The 21,518-nt window shown below is 51.8% G+C and overlaps 1 protein-coding gene across 1 annotated transcript in view; it reads right to left on the minus strand.

Annotated features, from left to right (window-relative positions):
• The window catches only part of FCGBP (Fc gamma binding protein), a 90,715-nt gene that overhangs the window by 12,870 nt on the left and 56,327 nt on the right, over positions 1-21,518 (minus strand). The window contains exons 9-17 of the mRNA XM_081217860.1: positions 17,131-17,701; positions 14,575-15,179; positions 11,529-12,096; positions 7,619-8,211; positions 6,100-6,685; positions 5,790-5,989; positions 4,439-4,577; positions 1,847-2,184; positions 145-718 (exon numbers count right to left, since the gene is read on the minus strand). Of these exons, the coding sequence (XP_081073986.1) occupies positions 145-718; positions 1,847-2,184; positions 4,439-4,577; positions 5,790-5,989; positions 6,100-6,685; positions 7,619-8,211; positions 11,529-12,096; positions 14,575-15,179; positions 17,131-17,701 (4,174 nt within the window). The remainder of the gene's footprint in view (positions 1-144; positions 719-1,846; positions 2,185-4,438; positions 4,578-5,789; positions 5,990-6,099; positions 6,686-7,618; positions 8,212-11,528; positions 12,097-14,574; positions 15,180-17,130; positions 17,702-21,518) is intronic.

Raw genomic sequence — 21,518 nt, forward strand, 5'->3', positions numbered from 1 at the left:
AGAGACTGAGAGACAAAAACAAAAACAGAGAGACAGAGAGAAAAAACCAAACAAACAGACCCAGAAGGACTGGAGTGAAACCAAACCAGCCCCAAAGAGACAGGACCCCTGCCCCCAGCTTCTGCTCTGTCCCCCAACACTCACCGCAGCCGGCCTGCGTCCTCCAGTCCTTAATGACAATCCCAGCAGCCTGGCAGGCAGCGGCATAGGCAGCCAGAGCCTGGCAAAGTATGTCCTGGGCCCCACCGCCCAGGCAGACATCCAGAACGCAGCCCTTGAAGAAGCTATCAGGGGCCACGTGGGCATGGCAGGCAGCAAAGGGGCCTCCGGAGCCAGGGGCCAGGGGTCCACAGAAGCCGGGTCCCCTGTACTCCTCTAGTTGGTCCTCGGCGCATGTTGGGCAGGACCCCTGACATTCATCCCAGCACAGTGGGTCCCAGCCTGGAACCCGCCAGCTGCCGCCCCAGACGGGTATGGAGGGAGCCAGCGTGCTGTTAGGGAAGGCTTGGTCGTTGCTGGGGTTAGAGTCCATGTTCCCACAGAGCCCACACACCGCACCATGATAGCTACTGGGCAGCGTCACCTCCACTCGCCAATCCCAGTCATAGCTGACCCGCAGCCCGAAGTCGGTGGCCAGCACTGCTCTCGATGCGCCCTGGGTGACTGAAAGCCGCCCACCGGCCACAGAGACAGGCAATGCCGTCAGCACGCCGTTCACCTGGGGGAAGAGGGGGAAGGGAGGCAAACACAGGTCACTGGAGATGCCGAGGCCCAGATCTGACCCCCTGCCTCCCTCGCTCGTCCTGCCGTGGCTGGGAGCTGCCAAGGCCTTCCCCGTGACTGCTGGTCATATAGTCATTTGACAAACATGGACATCTGCTCTAGTCCAGGCCCTGGAGAATGAAAGCCCACTCTGCTGCTTTTTCTGGGTTTCTCTTTTGATCTTTGTCTCCCTCCCTCATCTCTCTCTCTCTCTTTCTCTCCCTCTTTCTACATCTAGACCTATCTCTCTCTCTCTGGATTCTCTATGAGTTTCTCTCACTTTGTCTCTCTCTCTGGGCCCCCTCCCTTCTCTGTGTCTCTCTCACTTGTGCACTGTCTCTCTCTGCATCTGTGTGTGTGTGTGTGTGTGTGTGTGTGTGTGTGTGTGACATTCTCTCTCTTGGTCCATCTCTCTGGGTCTTTCTCTGGGTCTCATTCACCTAGTCCCTCCCTCTCTCATCATCTCCTGTGCATCTCTGTGTGTCTGGGCATTTCTTCCACTCACCATCGTTTATTGAGGGCCTGCTCTGTTCCATACCTCATTCTCTCTCCCTGTGAGCTGCCATTAATCTGCATCTCCATTATTCTGGGCAGTCCATCTCTCTCTCTCTCCATCTCTCCCAATTTCTCTTCATGTCGGAGGCTCTGGGCCTCTCATTTGTTCCCTCACAAACAATCAAGGGTGCTTACCTGGGTCAGACCCTCAGCTGAGCACTTTACATGCATCACCTCACTGTGGGGCAGGGCCTGCTATGATCCCCATTTCACAGATGAGGAAACTGAGGCCCACCAAGTCAAGTCATTTGCCCAACATCACACAGCTCATAAGGAGAGCCTGGATTCAAACCTGGATCTCTAAAAAGGCAAATTCTAAAAAGGCAAAATTTAAGGCCTACATTAAAGCCCTTAACAAAGGGCTAGGCTCATTTAATTCCCAATAGAGGGGTGATGTTTTTGTTGTAATTATTATTGCTCTTGCTGCCATTTTGTTTCAGGCCTAAGTGAAGAGAGAGAGCACTGAGCTCCTAACTGTGGCTGGCAGGACCCTTCCCACCCTACCTGGGGGCTCAGGGGCCATCCTTACCCGGACTTTGCCAATCTCGCCTTTGTGGATGGAGATGTTGGTGTTGAGGGTGGTCACGGTGACCAGCCTCACGAAGGACACAGAGGGGTTGCCCCGGTTCTCATTCTTGGTGGTGACAGTGAAGGATGTCAGGCCCTGGGCACTGCTCCCTGGGCAGCTGGTTGATGCCAGCACATAGTTACAAGTACCCTGGAAGTCAAAGTTCCAGCCATCGAAAGACTGGTAGTGTGGGTCACCCCACAGCCAACACGTGGCCTCGTAGTTGGGCATGCACACACCCTGGCCATTCTTCTCCTGGCATGTCTCCTGTGGCTGACACGTCACACCATGGCACGGGTCTGGGGGCAGAGGAGAGAGGACCTTGAGGGGCTGCCAAGCATATGGCCAGCTACTTCCCAGCATCTGCCCCAGTCTGTGCAAGGGATACTGGCTCTAAGGGCACCTGGGGGTGAGACCAGATTCCAGGTTCCTCCCATCTGAGATGCAGGCCCTACAGTCTGCCAGTTCTGGCCCTGGGCACCCCTCCACATCTGAAACTCTGTGTCCAAGACCCTGTCAAAGGTCCCCACATCTGAGACCCAGGCCCTGCTGTTTGTTGTCTGAGACCCAGGCCCCAAGGTCCTTGCAGCCAGGACTCAGGTCCTAGGGTCCCTACATCTGACACCCAGGCTCTGGGGTCCCCTTGCTTGAGATCTCAGCCCCAGAGGACCGAGGTCTGAGACCAGAGACACAGGAGTCCCTGTGTCTGTGATGTCAGCCCTGTGGGCATCCATGAGAACATCCACAGCCCAGGGTTCTCTGTGTCCAAGACCTCGGGCCCGGGTTCCCCCATACCTGAGATGCCAGCCTCCTGGGGGCCACCACACCTGAGACCCAGGTCCTGGAGGTCTCTGTGCCCAAGACCAAGGTACTGCAGGAACTTCCTGATGAGAAACTAACCCCAGAGGTCCCACCATTTGAGACCCTGACCCCGGGGTCCCTGTATCTGAGTCTCATAGCCTGGCAATCCCTCTGTGCAAGATTCTATCTCCCTGGGGTTGCTGTGCCTAAGACCCTGGCCTTGGGGGATCTCATTTCTCAGGCCCTACCTCCGAGGGTCTCTTTGTCCAAGACTGTTCCTAGGGCCACTGAATCTGTGAACCCAGCTTTTGGAACCCCTGTGCCCAAGACCCCAGCCTTAAAACTTCCTTCTCTCTCCCCCTGCGCCAGTTTTCAGTTGACTGCCCCTTAGCTCCAAATCCACCAATAAAGTTAGGCTTTGTCAGCAGAAGGTGCTGGAGGGTCACGGCAGGAGGAAGGGGCTCCTCTGCTTCCAGTGGGCTTTGCTCTCCAGGCTCCTGGTGGCAAGCAGGGCCAGCAGCCTGGGGGACACCCACTCGGTGAGGTTCACTGGCCCCAGCTGGTTTCCCAGCGAGTCACTCAGGCACCCCGGCAGGTGGCCTCCCAGTGAGTTTTGCCAGCACCCCAGTGGGGGCTTTCCCACCTTCCAGCTCAGCCTGCACAATCTCTCTGCTACCCTCCAACGAGATCTGCCTCTCAGCCTTGGAGTGGGGGCCGTCTTCCCAATTCCTCTCTTCCTTAGGTGCTCTGCTGTAACATTTGGGGGCAGGGGCTGCTCCCTATATCTGCTCTTCCTGTGTTCATTGGCGTTCTTTTTATCCCTTAGTAGTCAATCCCTATTACAAGCAAAGAATTCTATTAAACTTTCCCTATTTAAGCTACTGTGTGGCTTTTGTCTCCTGTTGGACTCTGACCAAGATACTCCGGTCCCTGGGAGTCCCTGATATCCTGCCCATCAGCCCTGAGATCTCAGTCAGTTCTGGAGGTATATCCCTTTATCCTCAGGAATAAGGGAATTATTCTCTGCCCTCCACCCCGAGAAGTCAGTCATGTGGGGTGGCTTTGTGGCTTAGACTTAATCCTGAGAGGTGTCCCCTCTCTGAGAGTGTATTCCTATAAATCCTGATTTTTCACTTGAGGTGGGTCCTGTATTCAAGACCCTGGCTTTGGTGGGGTCTCTGCCTTAGACCTCAGGACTCTGCTTTCTGTCCCTGTGGGTCCCAGTCTCCTCTACCTCTTGGGGATGGTGTCTGAAACCCTAAGCCTAAACCCACATACCAGTGGCCAGCAAACTATACACTTCCAGCTGCCGGTTTCTGTAAATAAAATTTCATTGGAGCCACACCCCATTCACTTATAAAGTCCACAGCTGACTTCATGCTGCAAAGGCAGAGTAGAGTAGTTGTGACCAAGACCATATGGCCTGCAAGTTTACATATTTACCATCTGGCCCATTAGAGAAAAAGTTTGCCGGTCCCTGCCTTACACTGAGGGTCTCTGCCATCTGCCCTGGGAAACCTATCCCTGAGGGTTCCCACAGCCTGGTTTCCACCATAAGAGTCCCTGCCTTCCAGTCTGAAGGGCTACTGCCCCTGGCCCTGGGAATCCCAGCCTAGGGGTCCCCAGGTCTGAGACCTCAATCCTTAGTCCTCTGTGCCTCCCACCGTGAAGAGCCGGGTCACATCACCCTCAGCTCCAGAGTCCCTGTCCTCTGTTACCCCAGCCACACCGGCCCTGGCCCCAACCCAGCACCTTTGTTGCAGCTCAGGACGCCTCCCGAGGGCTGGCACACCTGCCCTGGACTGCAGCTGTGGTCCTGGCACAGCAGGCCTTTTCCGGCGTGGCACATGCACTGCTGCTGGCAGTTGTCAATGAGTACAGTCTGCCCCAGCTGTGGGGACAGAGGACGCAGCTATCAGGCTGGGAGCTGACTCTGGCAACTTTGGTGTTCCGGGCATAAAGGGGTCTGGAGGACATAAAAGGGACATCTTCCAGCAGGGTGGCCCCTTGTCTAAGGCACAGCATGGCCTTGGGGCCCAATTTATTCATTCATTCAGTTTCATTCATTTACTCACTCATTTGTTTATTCCAAAATAGCTACTAAATGTCTGCTGTATGGGAGAAACATAGGAATTAAGGGCAAAGGCTCTGGAGCAGATTGCCTGGGTCTGAAGCCTGTTTCTGCCATTTCCAGGTTACACCACTCTGCTCAAATTACTTAGCCTCGTTATGTCTCAGTTTCCTCATCTGTAAGTTTCAGGTAATAATGGCACCAACTTATGAAAGTATAACTGAGTTAATAATACATATAAAGTACAGATGAAATGAAAAAGGATTTCCTTTAAATATCCAGAATGGAGAGGAAACGGGGGTAGCGATTAAATAAGATTGGGAAAATGTTGATTATTTTTGAGGCTGAGTGATGGGTACATGAAGATTTATTATACTGTTCTCTTGACTTCTGCCTGTGTGAAAATTTTTATAATAAAAAGTTTATATATAACATTATATAAAAAGTATATATATTATATATAAATAAATAAATTCATATATATTGTACATACAGCGCTTAAAGCAGTAACCAGCACATAGTAAGCACCATACACCTGTTTGCTGTAGTACTATTATTATTCATATGAGGAGGTAAACAGAGAGGGTTCCTGCCCTCACAGAGCTTTCAGACCTTTGAGGGAGACAAACTTTAGATAAACACACACTCAAATCAAAGGAAAAGGAGTAACTCTCAGAGAGTGGGAGAGGGAAGCAGAGGGAGTTAGCCTCTGGTATCACAGAGACGAAATCTAGACCTGGCTACAAAGCCGAAACTTGACCTGGGGAGCCAGGGGATGGTTTCAAGCTGCAGGACCTATGGTCATATTTGGAAGGGTCTTACCTGCTACCTTGGGGATGGTAGACGAGAGGGAGCAAAAGTGAGGGCTGGGAGAGGACAAATTTGGACCACGGTGGGGCCATGGCGAGGGGAAGAGGAGTGGGTGGGAGAGACGTTCAGGTGGCCAAGCGGACAGGCCGTGGGGCTAATGGGCAGTGGGAGGGGGGTCCAGCTTGCAGTCCCCAGCTCTGCCCAGGATGACCAGGTCCCTACCTCGTAGTAGACACCGTTGTGGTAGCAGCCGCATTCCTGGATGGGCACGCAGGCTTGGCCGTTGTTGAGGAAGCCGGAGTCACACTGGCAGCCCTCGGCACAGCTATCCGGGCACTGCGGGGGGGCACTGAGTGCCCAGCAGCCCAGGGAGCAGGTGTCTGCACAGAGCTCGTAGTGGCTGTTAGGGGGGCACGGCATTGCTGCAAAGAGGGAGTGCGGGTCAGAGCCCCTGGGAGTGAGAGGCTGCAGGTTCCAGGGTCGGCCCCTTCTGTGCCTCTACCTCCCCCCCCTCTCTCCGCCCCTCACTCACGACAGAAAGATTCGGTCCTCCAGGGTTCGACGTGGCCTCCAGCTGCCTGGCAAGCACTCACATAGGCATGAATGTTGCTGCAGAGAATGCTCTCGTTCCCGCCACCCACACAGAGATCAAAGACACAATCTTGCAAGGGACCCTGGGGGTCCACCAGCTTGTGGCAGGCAGCCAGCGGCCCTGTGGGGCTGGTGAGGAGCCCACAGAACTGCTGCTGCTCATATTTCTCCTGCAGCTCAGGTTTACACTCCGGCTCTGTGTCACAGCTTCCGCCGGGCTTGCAGATGGGCAGGCAGGGAGAGCCTGGCACTGCCTCCTCCCAGGAGCTGCCGAACTCATTGGAGCTGCCTGCTTGTGAGCCGTCGGGCTTCTGGAAGTCGTCCTTGGGGTCGCCATTGTAGTTCCCACACAGGCCACACAGCTGCTGGTAGTAGTTGCCTGGGATAGTGACCCGCACATTGTACACGAGGTCGTAGGCCACGCGCAGGCCAAAGTCAGTCTCGATCACAACGTCTGAGCCATGCTGGGAGGCGCGGACCCGGCCCTCGGCCAGCACCATGGGCAGCCTCTTGTCCACACCATTCACCTGGGAGGTGGGAGATGCTGTGCTTCAGAGGGTACACTTCGAGAGGTCAGACCCTAGATCAAGCCCCTGTCCGACACTGAAGATCTGTGTGACCTCACCTCTCTGGGTCTTAGTTTCCATATTTGTAAAATGGGCCTAATAATAGGGTCTTGTAGTGGGTTCAATGGTGGTTCCCCAAAGATATGTCCATCTAGAACTTCAGAATATGACCTAATTTGGAATAAGGGTCTTTGCAGATGTAATTAGGGTAAAGATCTTGAGATGGGATCGTCCTGGATTAGGGTGGGCCCTATATCTAATGACAAGTGTCCTTAAAAGAGCCAGAAGAGAAGATACAGGGACACAGGGGAAAAGGCCATGTGAAAATGAAGACAGGGACTGGAGTGATGTGGCCACAAGCCAAGAACACCTGGAACCACCAGAAGCTGCAAGAGGAAAGGGAGGATTCTCCCCCAGAGCCTTTGGAGGCGGTGCATCTCTTGCCAACACTTTGATTTCGGACTTCTGGCCTCCACAACTGTGAGAAAATAAATTTCTCTTGTTTTGAGCCACCAAGTTGGTGGTAACTTGTTACAGCAGCCTCAGGAAACGAATACAAGTCTCAATGTAATAACACCCTTATGAAAGCAGGGACCAGGAGGGAGGGGAAGATGGAGTGGAAGGGGTAGGAGAGATGTCCAGAGGGGATAATCAAGGGGAGGGAGGTGGAGACTGAGCCACATGGGAGAAGGTCTTGGTCCCCAAGGCCTCCTCCCTCCTTGGTTCCCCACTGTAGGCTCTGACTGGCACCTCCTCTCTTTGCGGACCCCATGCCTCCCACATCTACTCGGAGCTCTGTGCCCCCTGCCCCTGGCCTGAGTGCTTCACATGCTCCACCCACAGATCACCCTCTACCCCAGACCCCTTCCCTTCATGTTCCACCCGTGCTCTCACCGTGACCTTCCACTGCTGCTGCTCCAGCCGCAGGGTGAAGTTGGCCACCTGGACAGTGATCACCCTGGTCACACTGACTTTCCCATTGCCCCAGGCCATGTTCTCCTGCAGGATGGCAAACTGGGCCAGGCCAGGCTGGGTCCCGCAGGTCTGAGCCAGCGTGTACACACAGGTGCCCATGAAGTCGAAGCGGCGGCCGTCGAAGGTGGTGTAATGGGGGTCTCCCGATGCCTGGCAGGTGGCAGAACCCACAGCCACACAGCCCAGGACGCCACCGGACGGCTGGCAGGCCTCGTGTGGGCCACAGCTGGAGGGCTCACAGGACACCAGGCCACCCTCCTCACAGTGGCACAGGGAATTGCACCCCGACCCCGGGTGGAAGGTCTGGCCGGGTGGGTGGTAGGTGCCCTGGTACACGCAGCCACAGGAGGGCAGCGGCACGCAGGACTCACCGTTGAGCACGAAGCCCTCATCACACACGCAGCCCTCTTTGCAGTCGAAGCCACAGCCCCCAGGCACCGGGAGGTCTCCGCAGGACAGCGGGCAGCCGTAGGAACACGCCTCGTAGTGACTGTGGGGCGGGCATCTCAGGGCTACAGGGAGAGCGGCCATCAGGATCAAGAATCCCTGCTCCCTGGGGACACCGTGGACCTCCCCCCCACACACACACATGCACACACACATGCTCACACACACTCACACGTATAAGCGGTACAATGGCAAGGAGACCCTCTGTTCAGTGGGGCCTGGCAAACATATCACAGTTAATCTACTCCTGATAATTAAGATACTATTCCAATTTAACAGTGGTCTGGGTTTATCTGTAATGTCTTTAATGACCTTATTCAAGTTGGTAACAAGTTGTGGATCTGTGGTACATATTTTAACCATGCAAATGCGTGTGTGTGTGTGTGTAATCTATGCACTGTATTTGTGAATGCAGTATTTTTAGCTTCTTCACTCTATAGCAGTAATGTTGTTGTAGTTGTAGTTGTAGTAGTAGTAGTAATTCTATAGTAAATTAAAATATTTGGCCAGGGTGGTAAAGAAAAAAATAAAAGAGAATCCCTGTTTCTCTCTCCAAACTCCAGTCATGCCAGATTATAAAACAGGTGGTTTCCTCACAAAAAAAGAACAAAAAAACCACCTAAAACTGAACCCAATCAAGCCTCTATCTGCACCATCCAATATGATAGCCACACGTGGCCATTTAAATGTAAGTTAATTAAAATTAAGTAAAATTGAAGATTTAGTTCCTTAGTCACACTAGCTCGATTTCAAGTGCCCAATAGCCACACGTGACTAGTGGTGACCAGATGGGACAGCTTTTAGGTATAGAACATTTCCACCATCACCAAAGTTCTATTGGACAACACCATTATAGATCTAATATCCAGTTTCCAAGAGATTCAGGGGACAGAGGGACAAATTAAATACACTGTGAAGAAGCAACTAGCCAAATCCAGAAAGTAGGAAATTCTGTAGAATAAATGACCTGTTTTTCCCGTGAACAAAGGAAGGGGTGGATAGAGGGATAGACATGTGATAAAGCAAGTAGAGTAAAACACAAATTGTAGGATCTCGATGGTAAGTATATGTGTGTTCACTGTAAAATTCTTTCAACATTTTTGTATATTTGAAAATTTTCATAATATGATGGGGAAAAAAAGGAGGGGGCTATTACAGGATAAAAATGAATACAGAAAAATCAACCCAGTGCAGTGTGGATTTGGTCTGGATCCTCATTCAATTAAAGTGAAAAAAACCCATTTTTTAGACAATTGGGGAAATTCGAACCCAGGTTGGGTTTTAGAGGATGTTAAAGAATTAGTGTTATTTTTGTTGTTGGTAATAACAGCACTGTGGTCATGTTGCTTAAAAGTCCTATCTGCTGGAGATGTTTACTGAAGTATTTGTGGCAAAATTCATGTCTAGAATTTGCTTTAAAATATTTCCACAAAATAAAAAAAGAAAGGGGCGGTGGTGGAGGACATAGAGGAATGAGAATAGCAAAATATCCACAAGAGCTGAAGCTGGTGCTGGACACATGGGTTCAGGCACCACCCAGGCCTCCCTCTGCCTGGTGTCTGAGTCCTCACAACCCAGTCTTCTAGAACTTCCAAGGGGTCCAAGGGCAAGAGTAGTTTTAAGGAAATAAGAGATTCTCAATTACTACAGAGGCCATAGAATGCAACAATTAACTGTACAAATTCAGGAGCCAACCGGCCTGGGCTCAAATCATGCTGCCCTGCTGTGTGACCCTAGGCAAGTTACTTAATATCTCTGCGGTTCCATTTCCTTGATGATCCCACCTCACAGGGTGGTGGTGAGGATGAAATGAGAGCTGTTAAGCCCTTAGAACAGAACCTGCCCAAAGGGAAGTGTGCCACACAAGTCCTGGCTCTAATTATGCGAGTCCTTCCTAAAAACGATCAGCCTGAGAATGCGCCTCTGATGGAGTTGCATCTGCTTTCCCACCGTCCCTTTTGCAAGTGTGCTTCTCCCACTTTACAGAAGAGAACAGTCCCAAATCTTAACACAGTGTGCTGCCGTGGGGATGTGAAAACTTCCAGGGACACGAAAGGACAATTTCAAATATTACCATAAGCATGGAGACAATGGATGACAAATCATTACTGGTATCAAATCAGTTCCAGCTCTGATCCCGACAAAACAGAAGGAGGGCCTCATAGAATCAGCCGCTCAGAAGTCATAAAAAGTAAGTTTTATGGCATCTCTCAGTGTGACTAACTTCCCTGCAACTCAAAAGGGGTTCAAAGAACGGAGTGATGTTTCTCTAGCAGAACTCCTGCCACTTCCACCCACTTAGTAATATCACATCTACAAAATGAAAAATAGAATTGATGCTACACCCTGTCTCCTTCCAACAACAGACGTGAACTACTGGGGGAAAACCCCCATCCATCTCATTAAGAGATGTCTTTCCAATACGTGTTTAATTTTTTTTTTTTTTTTTTTTGAGATACGCGGGCCTCTCACTGTTGTGGCCTCTCCTGTGGCGGAGCACAGGCTCTGGACGCGCAGTCCCAGCGGCCATGGCTCACGGGCCCAGCCGCTCCGCGACATGTGGGATCTTCCCGGACCGGAGCACGAACCCGTGTGCCCTGCATCGGCAGGAGGACTCTCAACCACTGTGCCACCAGGGAAGCCCCGTGTTTAATATTTTTTATCAGTTGTGTACTAACGAGACTTGCAATGATAACTCACTCTATCCTTTTTTTTTTTTAACACTTAGAGTCTACGGTCTCAGGCATTTCTAAAACTTATTAAATGTTGCCCACTCATGCATATGTTTGTGGCAGAGATGTATGATGGGGATTGTGACAGACTGACGCTGGCCACCCCTTACTCTGGGTTCGGCCATGGTACTGACTTTGGCCAGTGGGACATTAGCAAATGTGACGTCAAGCAGAGGCCTGGAGTGTGCTTGCCCACTGGGGGCTGTCCACCCTTGCTGCTCTTTGGAACCTTGAGACCACTGTGTGAAGAAGCCTGTGCTAGCCAGCTGGAAGATGAGACCAAGCAGAGCAGAGACAAGCAGTCCTGACTGAGATCCTCCAAACCAACCAGCCTGACAACTGCCAGATGTGCAGGCAGGGATCCTTAGGAGCTCATCTCTGAATGACAGCTGCCAAATGGGAATCAGACCTGGGGCCACCAGATGTATTCAGCCATCTTACAAATATTTACTGCATCTGTGACTTCCTAGCTGTCGTGATCCCCGGCATGTAACAAACTTTCTGAGCCTCTGTTTCCTCATCTGTTAAGTGGGTATAACCACAGCCCCTACCTCATGGGGCTGTTATAAGAATTCAATGACTTAGTGATATTTATACATTAATGAATATACATAAGGCTGAGTCCCCCAGTCGTCACTCTCGGTACTCACGGCAGAGTTCCTCACTCCTCCAGGGGTGCACAGTGGCCCCGGCGGCCTGGCATGCAGCAGCATAAGAGGCCAATGCGTCACACAGTGGTCCAGACTGGCCTGGCAGCAGGCAGCGGTCGTAGACGCAGTCTCGCACAGCACCCTGTGGGTCCAGTGTGTGGTGGCACTCCCGGAAGGGCCCACTGGGGTCGGCAAGGATCCCACACTCCTTCTTGCTCTGCAGCTGCTGGGCCACCAGGGTGTCCAGCTTGGGACAGTCGCCTGGCTCAGCTGCTCCACAGCCTGGCCTTGTTTCCTCCTGCCAGCTCTTCCCGAAGGCCAGTGCGTTGGCAGCTTGGCCTCCACCCCTCAGAGCCAGGTCGTCAGCTGGGTCCCCATTGAAGTTCCCACAGAGCCCGCACAGGGCCCCCGCATAGCTGCTGGGCACCTTGGCAGTCACACGGGCATCCCAGTTATAGGTGACAGTCAGGCCAAAGTCTGTGTGCACGACAGCGTCTTGGCCCTGGCGGAACACCTGCACCTGCCCATCTGCCGCCTGGAAGGGCAAGTACTGAAGGACGCCGTCCACCTGGGTAGAGATGCGGGAGGACCAAGAGGTCAGGGTATTCAAGGCTCTGTGGCTCACCCTTCACTCACTCAGTTCTGGCTCCTCTGGGCTCCTTGCTATCCTCTTGAGCACATTATGCTTGATCCACCTCAGGGCCTTTGCACTTGCTGTTCCCACTGCCTGGCAAATCATCCACCTCTCTTCATCCTTCAAGTATTTGCTTAAATCCAAATCCCTAACCCGCGGCCTTCAAAGCCTACAGGATCTGTCTCCCTATTACCTCCCTGACCTAACCTCCTCCCACTCTCCCCCTCACTCATTCTGCTGTAGCCACCCTGGTTTTCTTGAGATTCCCCCAACTCTCCCAGTTTAATCTAACTTTAGGGCCTTTTCACCTTGCCAAGAACACCGCCTACCACTTTTCTCCTGGCTGCTTCCCCTTCATTCTTTAGGACTTGGCTTAAATCTAAGCCCCCTTCCCTTGGCTCTTGTCCACCTTTGTGCCTGCACCACCTCCCACATCACTCACTCAGGCTCCCTGCTGTCTCCTTGCTGTCTCCCAGAACATATTAAGTGCACTCCCACCTCTGGGCCTTTGCACTTGTTGTGACCTCTTCCTGGGATACCTCTCATCACTCTTTAGTTGGCCACCTCTACTTCCTATTCTAGGGATCAGCTTTGATCCAAACCCTTTACAATGGCCTCAAAGACCATACATGATCCGAGCCTCACTGCTCTCCAATTTAATTCTTCAGGACTGCCTCATTTCCCACCCTTGGAACTCCAGCCATGCAGGCATTTTGATAGTCTCCTGAACTCACCAAGCTCAGCCCAGCCTCAGGGCCTTTGCACTTGCTATACCCTATGTACCCTATGCTTGCAACATACCTACCCTCTTCCACATCTTTATGCTTTGTCTGGCTGCCTCCCCATCACCCTTCACATCTCAGCTTAAAATCAAATCCTCTACCCACTAGGCCCTGCTTGTCCCCTCTTTTCTGACTTCATCCCCTACCAACCTCTCTATCCCATCTCCCCAGGCTCACTCTCTCAGGTGCAGCCTCCTTGGCCCCATCCTGCTCTCCTGCACTCTTCAAGCTCAGTCCAGCCTCAGCCTTTGCACCTGTTGTTCCCTCTGCCTAGCAACCACTACTCTTCACGTGGTGGTCTCTTCCTCATCCTTCAGGTTTCAGATTAAATCAGAAACCTCTAACATAGCCATCCCCTACATCATCTCCTACCTCGCTCTCCCTTCCCTCTCTCCATTCCAGGCCCACTGGTCTCCATGCTGTTCCTCTACCCCTCATGTTTGTTCCTGCCTCAGAGCCTTTCAGTTGCTGTTCCTTCTGCCTGGAACAGTCTTCCATCCACTTCCATCCCTGCCTGTTCCATCTCTTTCTTCAGGAAAGGCAATAGAATGCAGAGGTTAAGAGTATGGACTCTGGAACCAGACAGCTTGGCTTCAGATCTTGGCTCTGCCACTCATTAGCTGTGTGACCTTGAATAGTTGACTTAACTTCTCTGTGCCCAGTTTTCTCCTCTAACAAGATTACCTGTTTCACAGGGTTGTTACAGAGATTAACATATGAGTTACCGTATGTCAAGCATTTAACACAAAAAAGTAAGTTATATATATGTAATTTACTGGGTGGTGGACCCTGTAAGAACCCTCTGTCCAGAACCCTGTGGGCCCATCTGTAAGTACCCCCACACCCCTGTAACACCCCGCCCAACACCTTTTGTTCCTGACTTTTCACATGTCACCTTACTCCCTGAATATCAAATTTCCTCCAGAAAATGCACCAATCTTTACCTTTGGAGGGTTCATAACAATAAAACATTGAGTCAACATTTACTGAACACTTGTTGGCCACCAATGTCTCTTTTAAACATCCTACAGGGCTTCCCTGGTGGCTCAGTGGTTGAGAATCTGCCTGCTAATGCAGGGGACACGGGTTCGAGCCCTGGTCTGGGAAGATCCCACACGCCACAGAGCAACTAGGCCCGTGAACCACAACTACTGAGCCTGCGCGTCTAGAGCCTGTGCTCTGCAACAAGAGAGGCCGCGGTAGTGAGAGGCCCGCGCACCGCGATGAAGAGTGGCCCCCGTTTGCCACAACTAGAGAAAGCCCTCGCACAGAAACGAAGACCTGACACAGCCCAAAATAAATAAATAAATAAATAAATAAATAAATAAATAAAACAGTTTAAACATCCTACAAATAGTAACTCGTCAAACCTCCACAACCACCTTGTGAAGCGGCTCGCATTGGCGAGGCACCATCTTATTATCCCATTTGTCAGAGGACAAAACTGAGGCACCGAGAGACAAAGTCACACAGCCAGGGAGAGGCAGCGCCGCCTGGCTGGGGGGCCCCAAGCCTAATCAATGGCCACAAGGTCTTCTAGCAGACCCCCACCCTCTCCCAGTGGCCAGATCCCTACTCTTTAAGGGGGATTCCCTGCCCCTCCACCTGGCCTTGGGCGCCCATCACTCACCAGCACTTGCCCAGGGTACTCCCGGCGCACGGCCACCTTCACGCCACGAGCCTCCACGCGCACGGCGCGCGTGTAGCTCACTGTCTGGCTGCCCCGATGCTCGTTTTCCACCAGCACCCGGAAGGCAGGCAGCCCCGCGGCCTGGCCGCACGAGCCGGCCAGCAGGTACGTGCAGGTGCCCATGAAGTCGAATCGCCGGCCGTCGAAGCTCACGTAGTGCGGGTCCCCAGACGCCTGGCAGCTCCCAAAGCGGTCGGGGTAACAACCCAGGAGACCGTTCTGGACGCGGCAGCGCTCGCCCGCTGGGCAGCCCTGCGTGTCGCTGCAGCGCACCTGCTGGGTGGCGGCGTCACAGGTGCAGCGCCGCCGGCAATACTCATCGGCCCACACCTCCTGGCCGGGCGCGAGCGGGCGGCCCTCGAAGTTGCAGCCGCAGGACGAGGCGGCCACGCAGGCGCCGCCGCTGGCCACGAAGCCGCGGAGGCACACGCAGCCCTCGACGCACGGGCGCGCGGAGCAGTTGGACGGCACCGCGGAGGGGTTGCAGGAGGCCGGGCAGGCGGGGCCGCAGAGCTCATAGCGGCTGTTGGCGGGGCAGGACAGGGCTGCGGGGACACGGGAAGCGGGGGTCAGGCCAGCACAGTCAGAAAGTGCCAGGACTTTCCTCCCCAACCCAGCTCCTTCCTCAGAGATGCCCATCTCAGTTAATGACACTTCCACCCTTCTGGGTGCGCAGGCCCCAAACCTCAGAGATATAGTTGACTCCTTCCCCTTTATTCACTGGACAACCAACCTGTCGGTAAGTCCTGTGAGCTCCATATTCAAGATCTATCCAGAATCTGCCCCTTTTTCCTTTCACCACAGTCCCCACCCTTGTCCTGTTCACCCCAGCAGCCTCCTGCCTGGTCTCCCCCCTACTCCCATCCTGCATCCCATTCTATTCCTCACATGCAGCCAGAGGGATCCTGTGAACACTTGAGTTAGATGACATCCGTCTCCTGCTCAGAGGCCTCTTGTGGCTCTGTCTTGCTCAGGGTAAAAGCCAGAGTCCTCCTATTCGTCCATGAGGCTGCCCATAATCCACGATCTGCCCCCATCACCTCCCTGTCCTCACCTCCTCTCACTTTCCCTCTGGCTCACTCCGCCCCAGCCACAGTGGCATCCTCTCTAGTCCTCACACTCCCGCCTCTGGGCCTTTGCACTGGCTTTTCCCTGTGCCTGTATTAGCCTTTCCTTACATGGCATGTGGTTAAGAGAAGGTTACTGGAATGTAGATGGCCTGGGTTCAAATCCCAGCTCTCCCCTTCTTAGCTGTGTGATTGTGAGCAAACAACTCCAATTTCTCTGTGCCTCAGTTTCCCCATCAGTAGAATGGGATAATAATAGTCCCAATATCACAGGAAGTTCCAATGGCAGCTTCTCCCAAGGGCCTTCCCTGAGCACTCTCTTCATGAGCCTGCCATTTGCTCTTATCCCATGAACTCTGTTTCTTTTGCTCTCTGAAGCTATTCCACAGTTTACTGCTTACTCTCTGTCTCCCCTGCTAGGATTATAAATTCTGTGAGAGCGGGAACCTGATCTGTCTCAGACATGGCTGAATCTCCAGCACCAAGGACGGGGCCCGGCCCACAAGAGATGCCCAGTAAATACTTTGAAAATGAATGGGTAGATAAGTGAATGCACTGGTTCTTCTTTTGCACCAGGCATTGGGGAACTCGGCGGTGGTGGGGAGTGGTGTTTACTGGGCAGTGAGGACACGGCAGTGACCAAGACAAACCCCAAATGGCCTCAGTGTCTCCCCTAGACTTACCTCTCTCTGGAGTCCCTGTCCCAAGCCATGGGCCTGGGCCTGGAAGCCTCCTCCTCCTTCCTGTGCTAGCCTTTCTGCCTCCTGAACATTTCTCTGGGAGCCTCACAAGGGCAGAGACAGGTGTTTTGGTCCCCACTGTGCCCATCGTCAGCACAGGGGTGGGGCCAGACAGGGACTCAGGGAATGCATGTTGAATGAATGAATACATGAGTGAATGAATGATTCAGTGGATGGATACCTGGCTATGGAGCTGGGACGTTATCCAGAAGACATCGGGGAATCATGGAAGAGCTATAAATGAAGAGATGTTCGCATGTCTGCTTTGGGACATCTCATGCCAAGTCTTTGCACGTGCCCTTCTCTCAGTTTGGAACCCACTTCCTGCCCCCCCTTTTTTTCTATCTAGCTCCAATCCCTCCTACAGGCTTCAGATTGGGCATCCCTTTCTCTAGGAGATCCTACTTGATTCCCCAGACTGAGTCAGGAAGCTTCTCTGGTCTCCCATAGCCCCTCTGAACTTCCCCCATCCCAGCCCTGACCACTCTGGACTGTCACTGTCTAGTGTGATACGTCTGCCCCAACCTTAGGCTCACTGTGGGCACCGCCTGGCCATCGTGGCCATTGCTCCGTCCCTGGCATGGTGCAGCTCCAGGCTGGACCACAGTAAATGCTCAGATATTGAGCAGATGCAAGGGGTCCCCTGCCTCCCACCATGTGCTCCCAGCCCCCACCAGGGTATCACTCACGGCAGCTGGCTGGCAACCTCCAGTTCCCAACAGAGATGCCAAACTCCAGACAGGCCTGGGTGTAGGCGCTAAGGGCACGGCACAAGCTGGCCCGGTCCCCATTGGCCACACACAGGTCATATACACATTCCTTCAGGAAGGGCTGGGGGTCCAGGGCATCATGGCAGACAGCAAAGGGGCCATCGAGCTGGGTCAGCATGCCACAGAGATGGCTGCCCTCATAGTGCTGGGCCTGGTCTGTGGTGCAGGAGGGGCAGTTGTTCTGGCAGCCGTCCTCACATAGGTAGTCCTCGTCGTCCAGCTTCCAGCTATTGGCAAACTCCACGGCATCAGGAGCCTGCTCCCAGTCAGGTGTAAGGAAGTCATCAGTGGGGTCACCGTTATAGTTGCCACACAGACCGCACACCTGGCCTTGGAAGTGCACGGGCAGGCTCAGTGCCAGCTGGGCATCCCAGTCATAGGTGAGTACCAGCCCGAAGTCCAGTTCTACCATGGCCCGTGTCCCACTCTGGTACACGCGCAGGCGGCCCTCAGCCAGGGAGGCAGGCAGGCGTGAGCGCTGGCTGTCGATCTGCAGAGGGAGTCAGGAGAGGAGGGTCAGACCCCCGTGTGGTCTGGCCTTCAGCCCCTCATCTCCTCCCACTTGCTTCCCCTGCTCTAGCTGCGTGAGGATTCCTTCCTCCCGTCAGTGCCACCGACCAAGCCTCAGGAGCTTTGCTCCTGCCTTCCCCGTGACCTGAGATGTTCTTTCCCTAGATATACACTTGGCTCACTCCCTCACCTCTTACAAAAACTTTGCTCAAATGTCACCGTCTCAGGGAGGCCATCCCAGACCACCCTATTTTATATGGCAACTCCTCCCTACTCCCTATTCCCCTTCCCTGCTCTATTTTTTTCCCTATAGTGTCTAACGTTCTAAAATGTCATCTGCAAATATCTGATGTTTATCATCTCTCTAACTTGACTAGGCTGCCAGCTCCACGAAGACAGGGCAGATGCTTCATCTCCAGTGCCTAGAACTGTACCTGGTAGAATAGCAGGTGCTCAGTAAGTGAATGAAGCCCCTGCTGTATTAAATAAACATTCACTGGGCACTGACCCTGTGCCTGGCCCTGGCCTGGGAGATCCTGGAGATACACTGATGACAAAGACAACCCCAGACCCTACTGCCATGGGGCTTCCAGTCCAACAGGGGAGACAGACCTGTCACTAGACAATGACAGATCAGAGTGATCAGGGCTGGGATAGCGGAGGCACAGGAGGCTGCAGGAGCCTAGAAAAAGAGCCAGACCCAAACTTTCAGGTCAGGGAAGGCTTCCTGGAAGAAGAGACAGCTGAGCTGAGCCATAAAGGACCAGTGAGAGATAGCCACGAAAACCAGGAGGGGGAGTGGTGTTCCTTTGCAAATGTCCTGAGTGGAGAGAGAGTCCAGCCAGGAGATAAGGAGTGTGTTCTCTCTGTCCCCTGGGCCCATTCTCCTCTTCCTAAGCATGTCTTTCTTATCCTTTCTTCACAAAGTCTTGTCTTAGCCAAGAGGATGGGGTATGAAAAAAGGAGTAACAGGCAGAGGGGACAGCATGAGCAAGGTCAAAGGTAAGATAGATCGTTCATTCAGTCAGCAACGCCTCCATGAGCCTTCCTGTGTGTCCAAGTCTGTGCCAGGCAGTGACCGAGACAGCCCACATTCACAGGCTCTCAGTCCAGGGACCACTGTTCACATCTGTCTTCCCCCTAAGACCAGTGATCTTCATTTTTAAATGACACAAGTAGTGCCTGTTCAGTACAGAAAACTTACAAAATATGCACGAGCAAAAATGAGAAAAGAGAAAATCACCCATACTGCTGTACACATACACACGGGGAGGGGGAAGGGTAAGCTGGGACGAAGTGGGAGAGTGGCATGGACTTATATATACACGACCAAACGTAAGGTAGATAGCTAGTGGGAAGCAGCCGCATAGCCCAGGGAGGTCAGCTCGGTGCTTTGTGACCACCTAGAGGGGTGCGATAGGGAGGGTGGGAGGGAGATGCAAGAGGGAGGGGATATGGGGATATATGTATACGTATAGCTGATTCACTTTGTTGTGCAGCAGAAACTAGCACAACATTGTAAAGCAATTATGCTCCAATAAAGATGTTAAAAAAATACTCACATTTATGAATCATGCCAGGTTTTTTTCTACCTTTAAATACATTTATACTCAAAAAAAAAATAATGAGACCATGCTGAAGTCACCATTTCATGAACTCCTCTTTTCTCCTAACAAGCTCTTGTGGACATCCTACCATGATCCTACCAGGAACTCTAAACCTTTGTCAGGTCACTGACCTCTGTAAGGATCTGACAAAGTAATGGACCCTCTCCCTGAAAAACTACCCAGCATATGCAAGATTCTGCACATAAGGTCAAGGGATTTGAGGTCCCCCTGAGCTTGTGTTCAACCTCTCTAGCCTTCAAGAACACTACTTTAATCCACTTGGTTATTAATCTCACAGATCCACCTGCACACTCACAAAACGAGGGAGATACAAGAATATTCACGGCAGTACTGCTTGCCAGCATGAACAAAGCGTCCAACCACAGGGGCCTGAGCTAAATGAACTATGATGCATCCAGCCGATGACAAACTGTGCAGCTGTAGAAAGGAAAGAGGAGGCCCCCTTCCTACTGACAAGGAGACAGCTTCAGAATGCACTGTTCAGTGCAAAAAGTCAAGTTCAGAACAGAGCACAAGTACAGTACTGTTTGCTAAGAAAGGGGAGACGTAAGAATGTATTCTTTGTGTTGGCATAAAGAAACCCTAGATGAATACTCAGGAAACTAGTAAAAGTCATTACCTGTGGCGAGCGGGGAAAGCAGGTAAAGATAGGCGTAAAAGCAGGATCTTTCACAACATGTCTTTTTGTTTTGAGCTGTAAATTCTTTTCCTATTTAAAAAAATTAATCGCAGCAACATGGAAGAAACTCGAAAGTATCATGCTGAGCAAAAGAAGCCTTACACAAAAGGCTTCTTGCACTGGATGATTCCATACTATGAAGTTCTTGAACCAGCAAAACTAATCTATGGTGGAAAAAAATCAGAACTGTGATTGCCTCTAGGGGTGTGTGGGCCATTGTTTGGGAAGGGGCACGAGGGAATTTTCTAGAGGGATGAAAACCTTCTATATCTTAACAGAGGTTTGGTTTGCACATTTGTCAAAACTCAGTGAACAGTGATTTGTGGATTTTATTATGTTTAAATTTTGATTTGTGGATTTATTTATGATTTGTGGATTTTATTATGTTTAAATTTTGTTTCAAAAGTAATCAAAAAGAAGTGTGAAAATATTGTATTCTAGTTAACAGTATGCTTGCTAAAATCTTTAGGGGTGAAGTGTATTGATGTCTAGGACTTATTTTAAAGTGCATAAAAAGTAAGAGGGTGGGCTTCCCTGGTGGCGCAGTGGTTGGGAGTCTGCCTGCCGATGCAGGGGACGCGGGTTCGTGCCCCGGTCCGGGAGGATCCCACTTGCCGCGGAGTGGCTGGGACCGTGAGCCATGGCCACTGAGCCTGCGCGTCCGGAGCCTGTGCTCCACAACGGGAGAGGCCACGACGGTGAGAGGCCCGTGTACCACAAAAAAAAAAAAAAAAAAAAAAAAGTAAGAGGGATTGTTGAGTGGCCAGAGGGATGGACAGATGATAGATGTGTGATGAACTAAGCAGAGTAAAATGTTTAGAATCTAGGTGATTGGCAAATGAGTGTTCACTGTACAATGATCTCAACTTTTCTGGGTGTTTGAACATGTTCATAATAATACGGTAGGAAAAAGGGAAATTGTTGTTTCTATTTATTTTGCTGTTATTATATTTCTGTAATTTATATTGGCTGAGTAGTAATCCATTTACCAGAGGCAGAATAGCCTAGAGGTTAAGATAGAGACTCAGGAGCCAGCCTGGGGGCGTTCCCAGCTCCATCCCTTACTAGCCCTAAGCCCTTGGGAAGTCATTCATTTCTCTGGACCTCAGTTTCCTCATCAAAAGTGTTAATAATAATAACCCCTACCCCCATAGATTGCTGTGAGCATTAAATGCGTTAACACATGGAAAGTGCTAAGAGACAAACCCGGCACATAGGAGGTGCTCACTACATTTTTAGTGTTTGGTCACTTAAGAAATTACCCACCGTTGGACACTTTGTCTTCTTTCTCTCTCTGCCCGCCCCCTCTTCTTGCTATTATAAACACATCGGCATAAACTTTTTTTCCCCTAACCATATCTCTGAGCATTCTAAAAATTTTTAGAAATTGAATTGCTGGACAAAAGGGGTTTAAGGTTCTGCCACTGATTTTCAAATCCCCCCTCCCGAGCCCCCACGCCCTCGGCCCACTTCTCTGCACCCTCCACCCC

Source organism: Mesoplodon bidens, assembly GCF_964165515.1.
Source record: "Mesoplodon bidens genome assembly, chromosome: 18".
NCBI lineage: Eukaryota > Metazoa > Chordata > Mammalia > Artiodactyla > Ziphiidae > Mesoplodon > Mesoplodon bidens.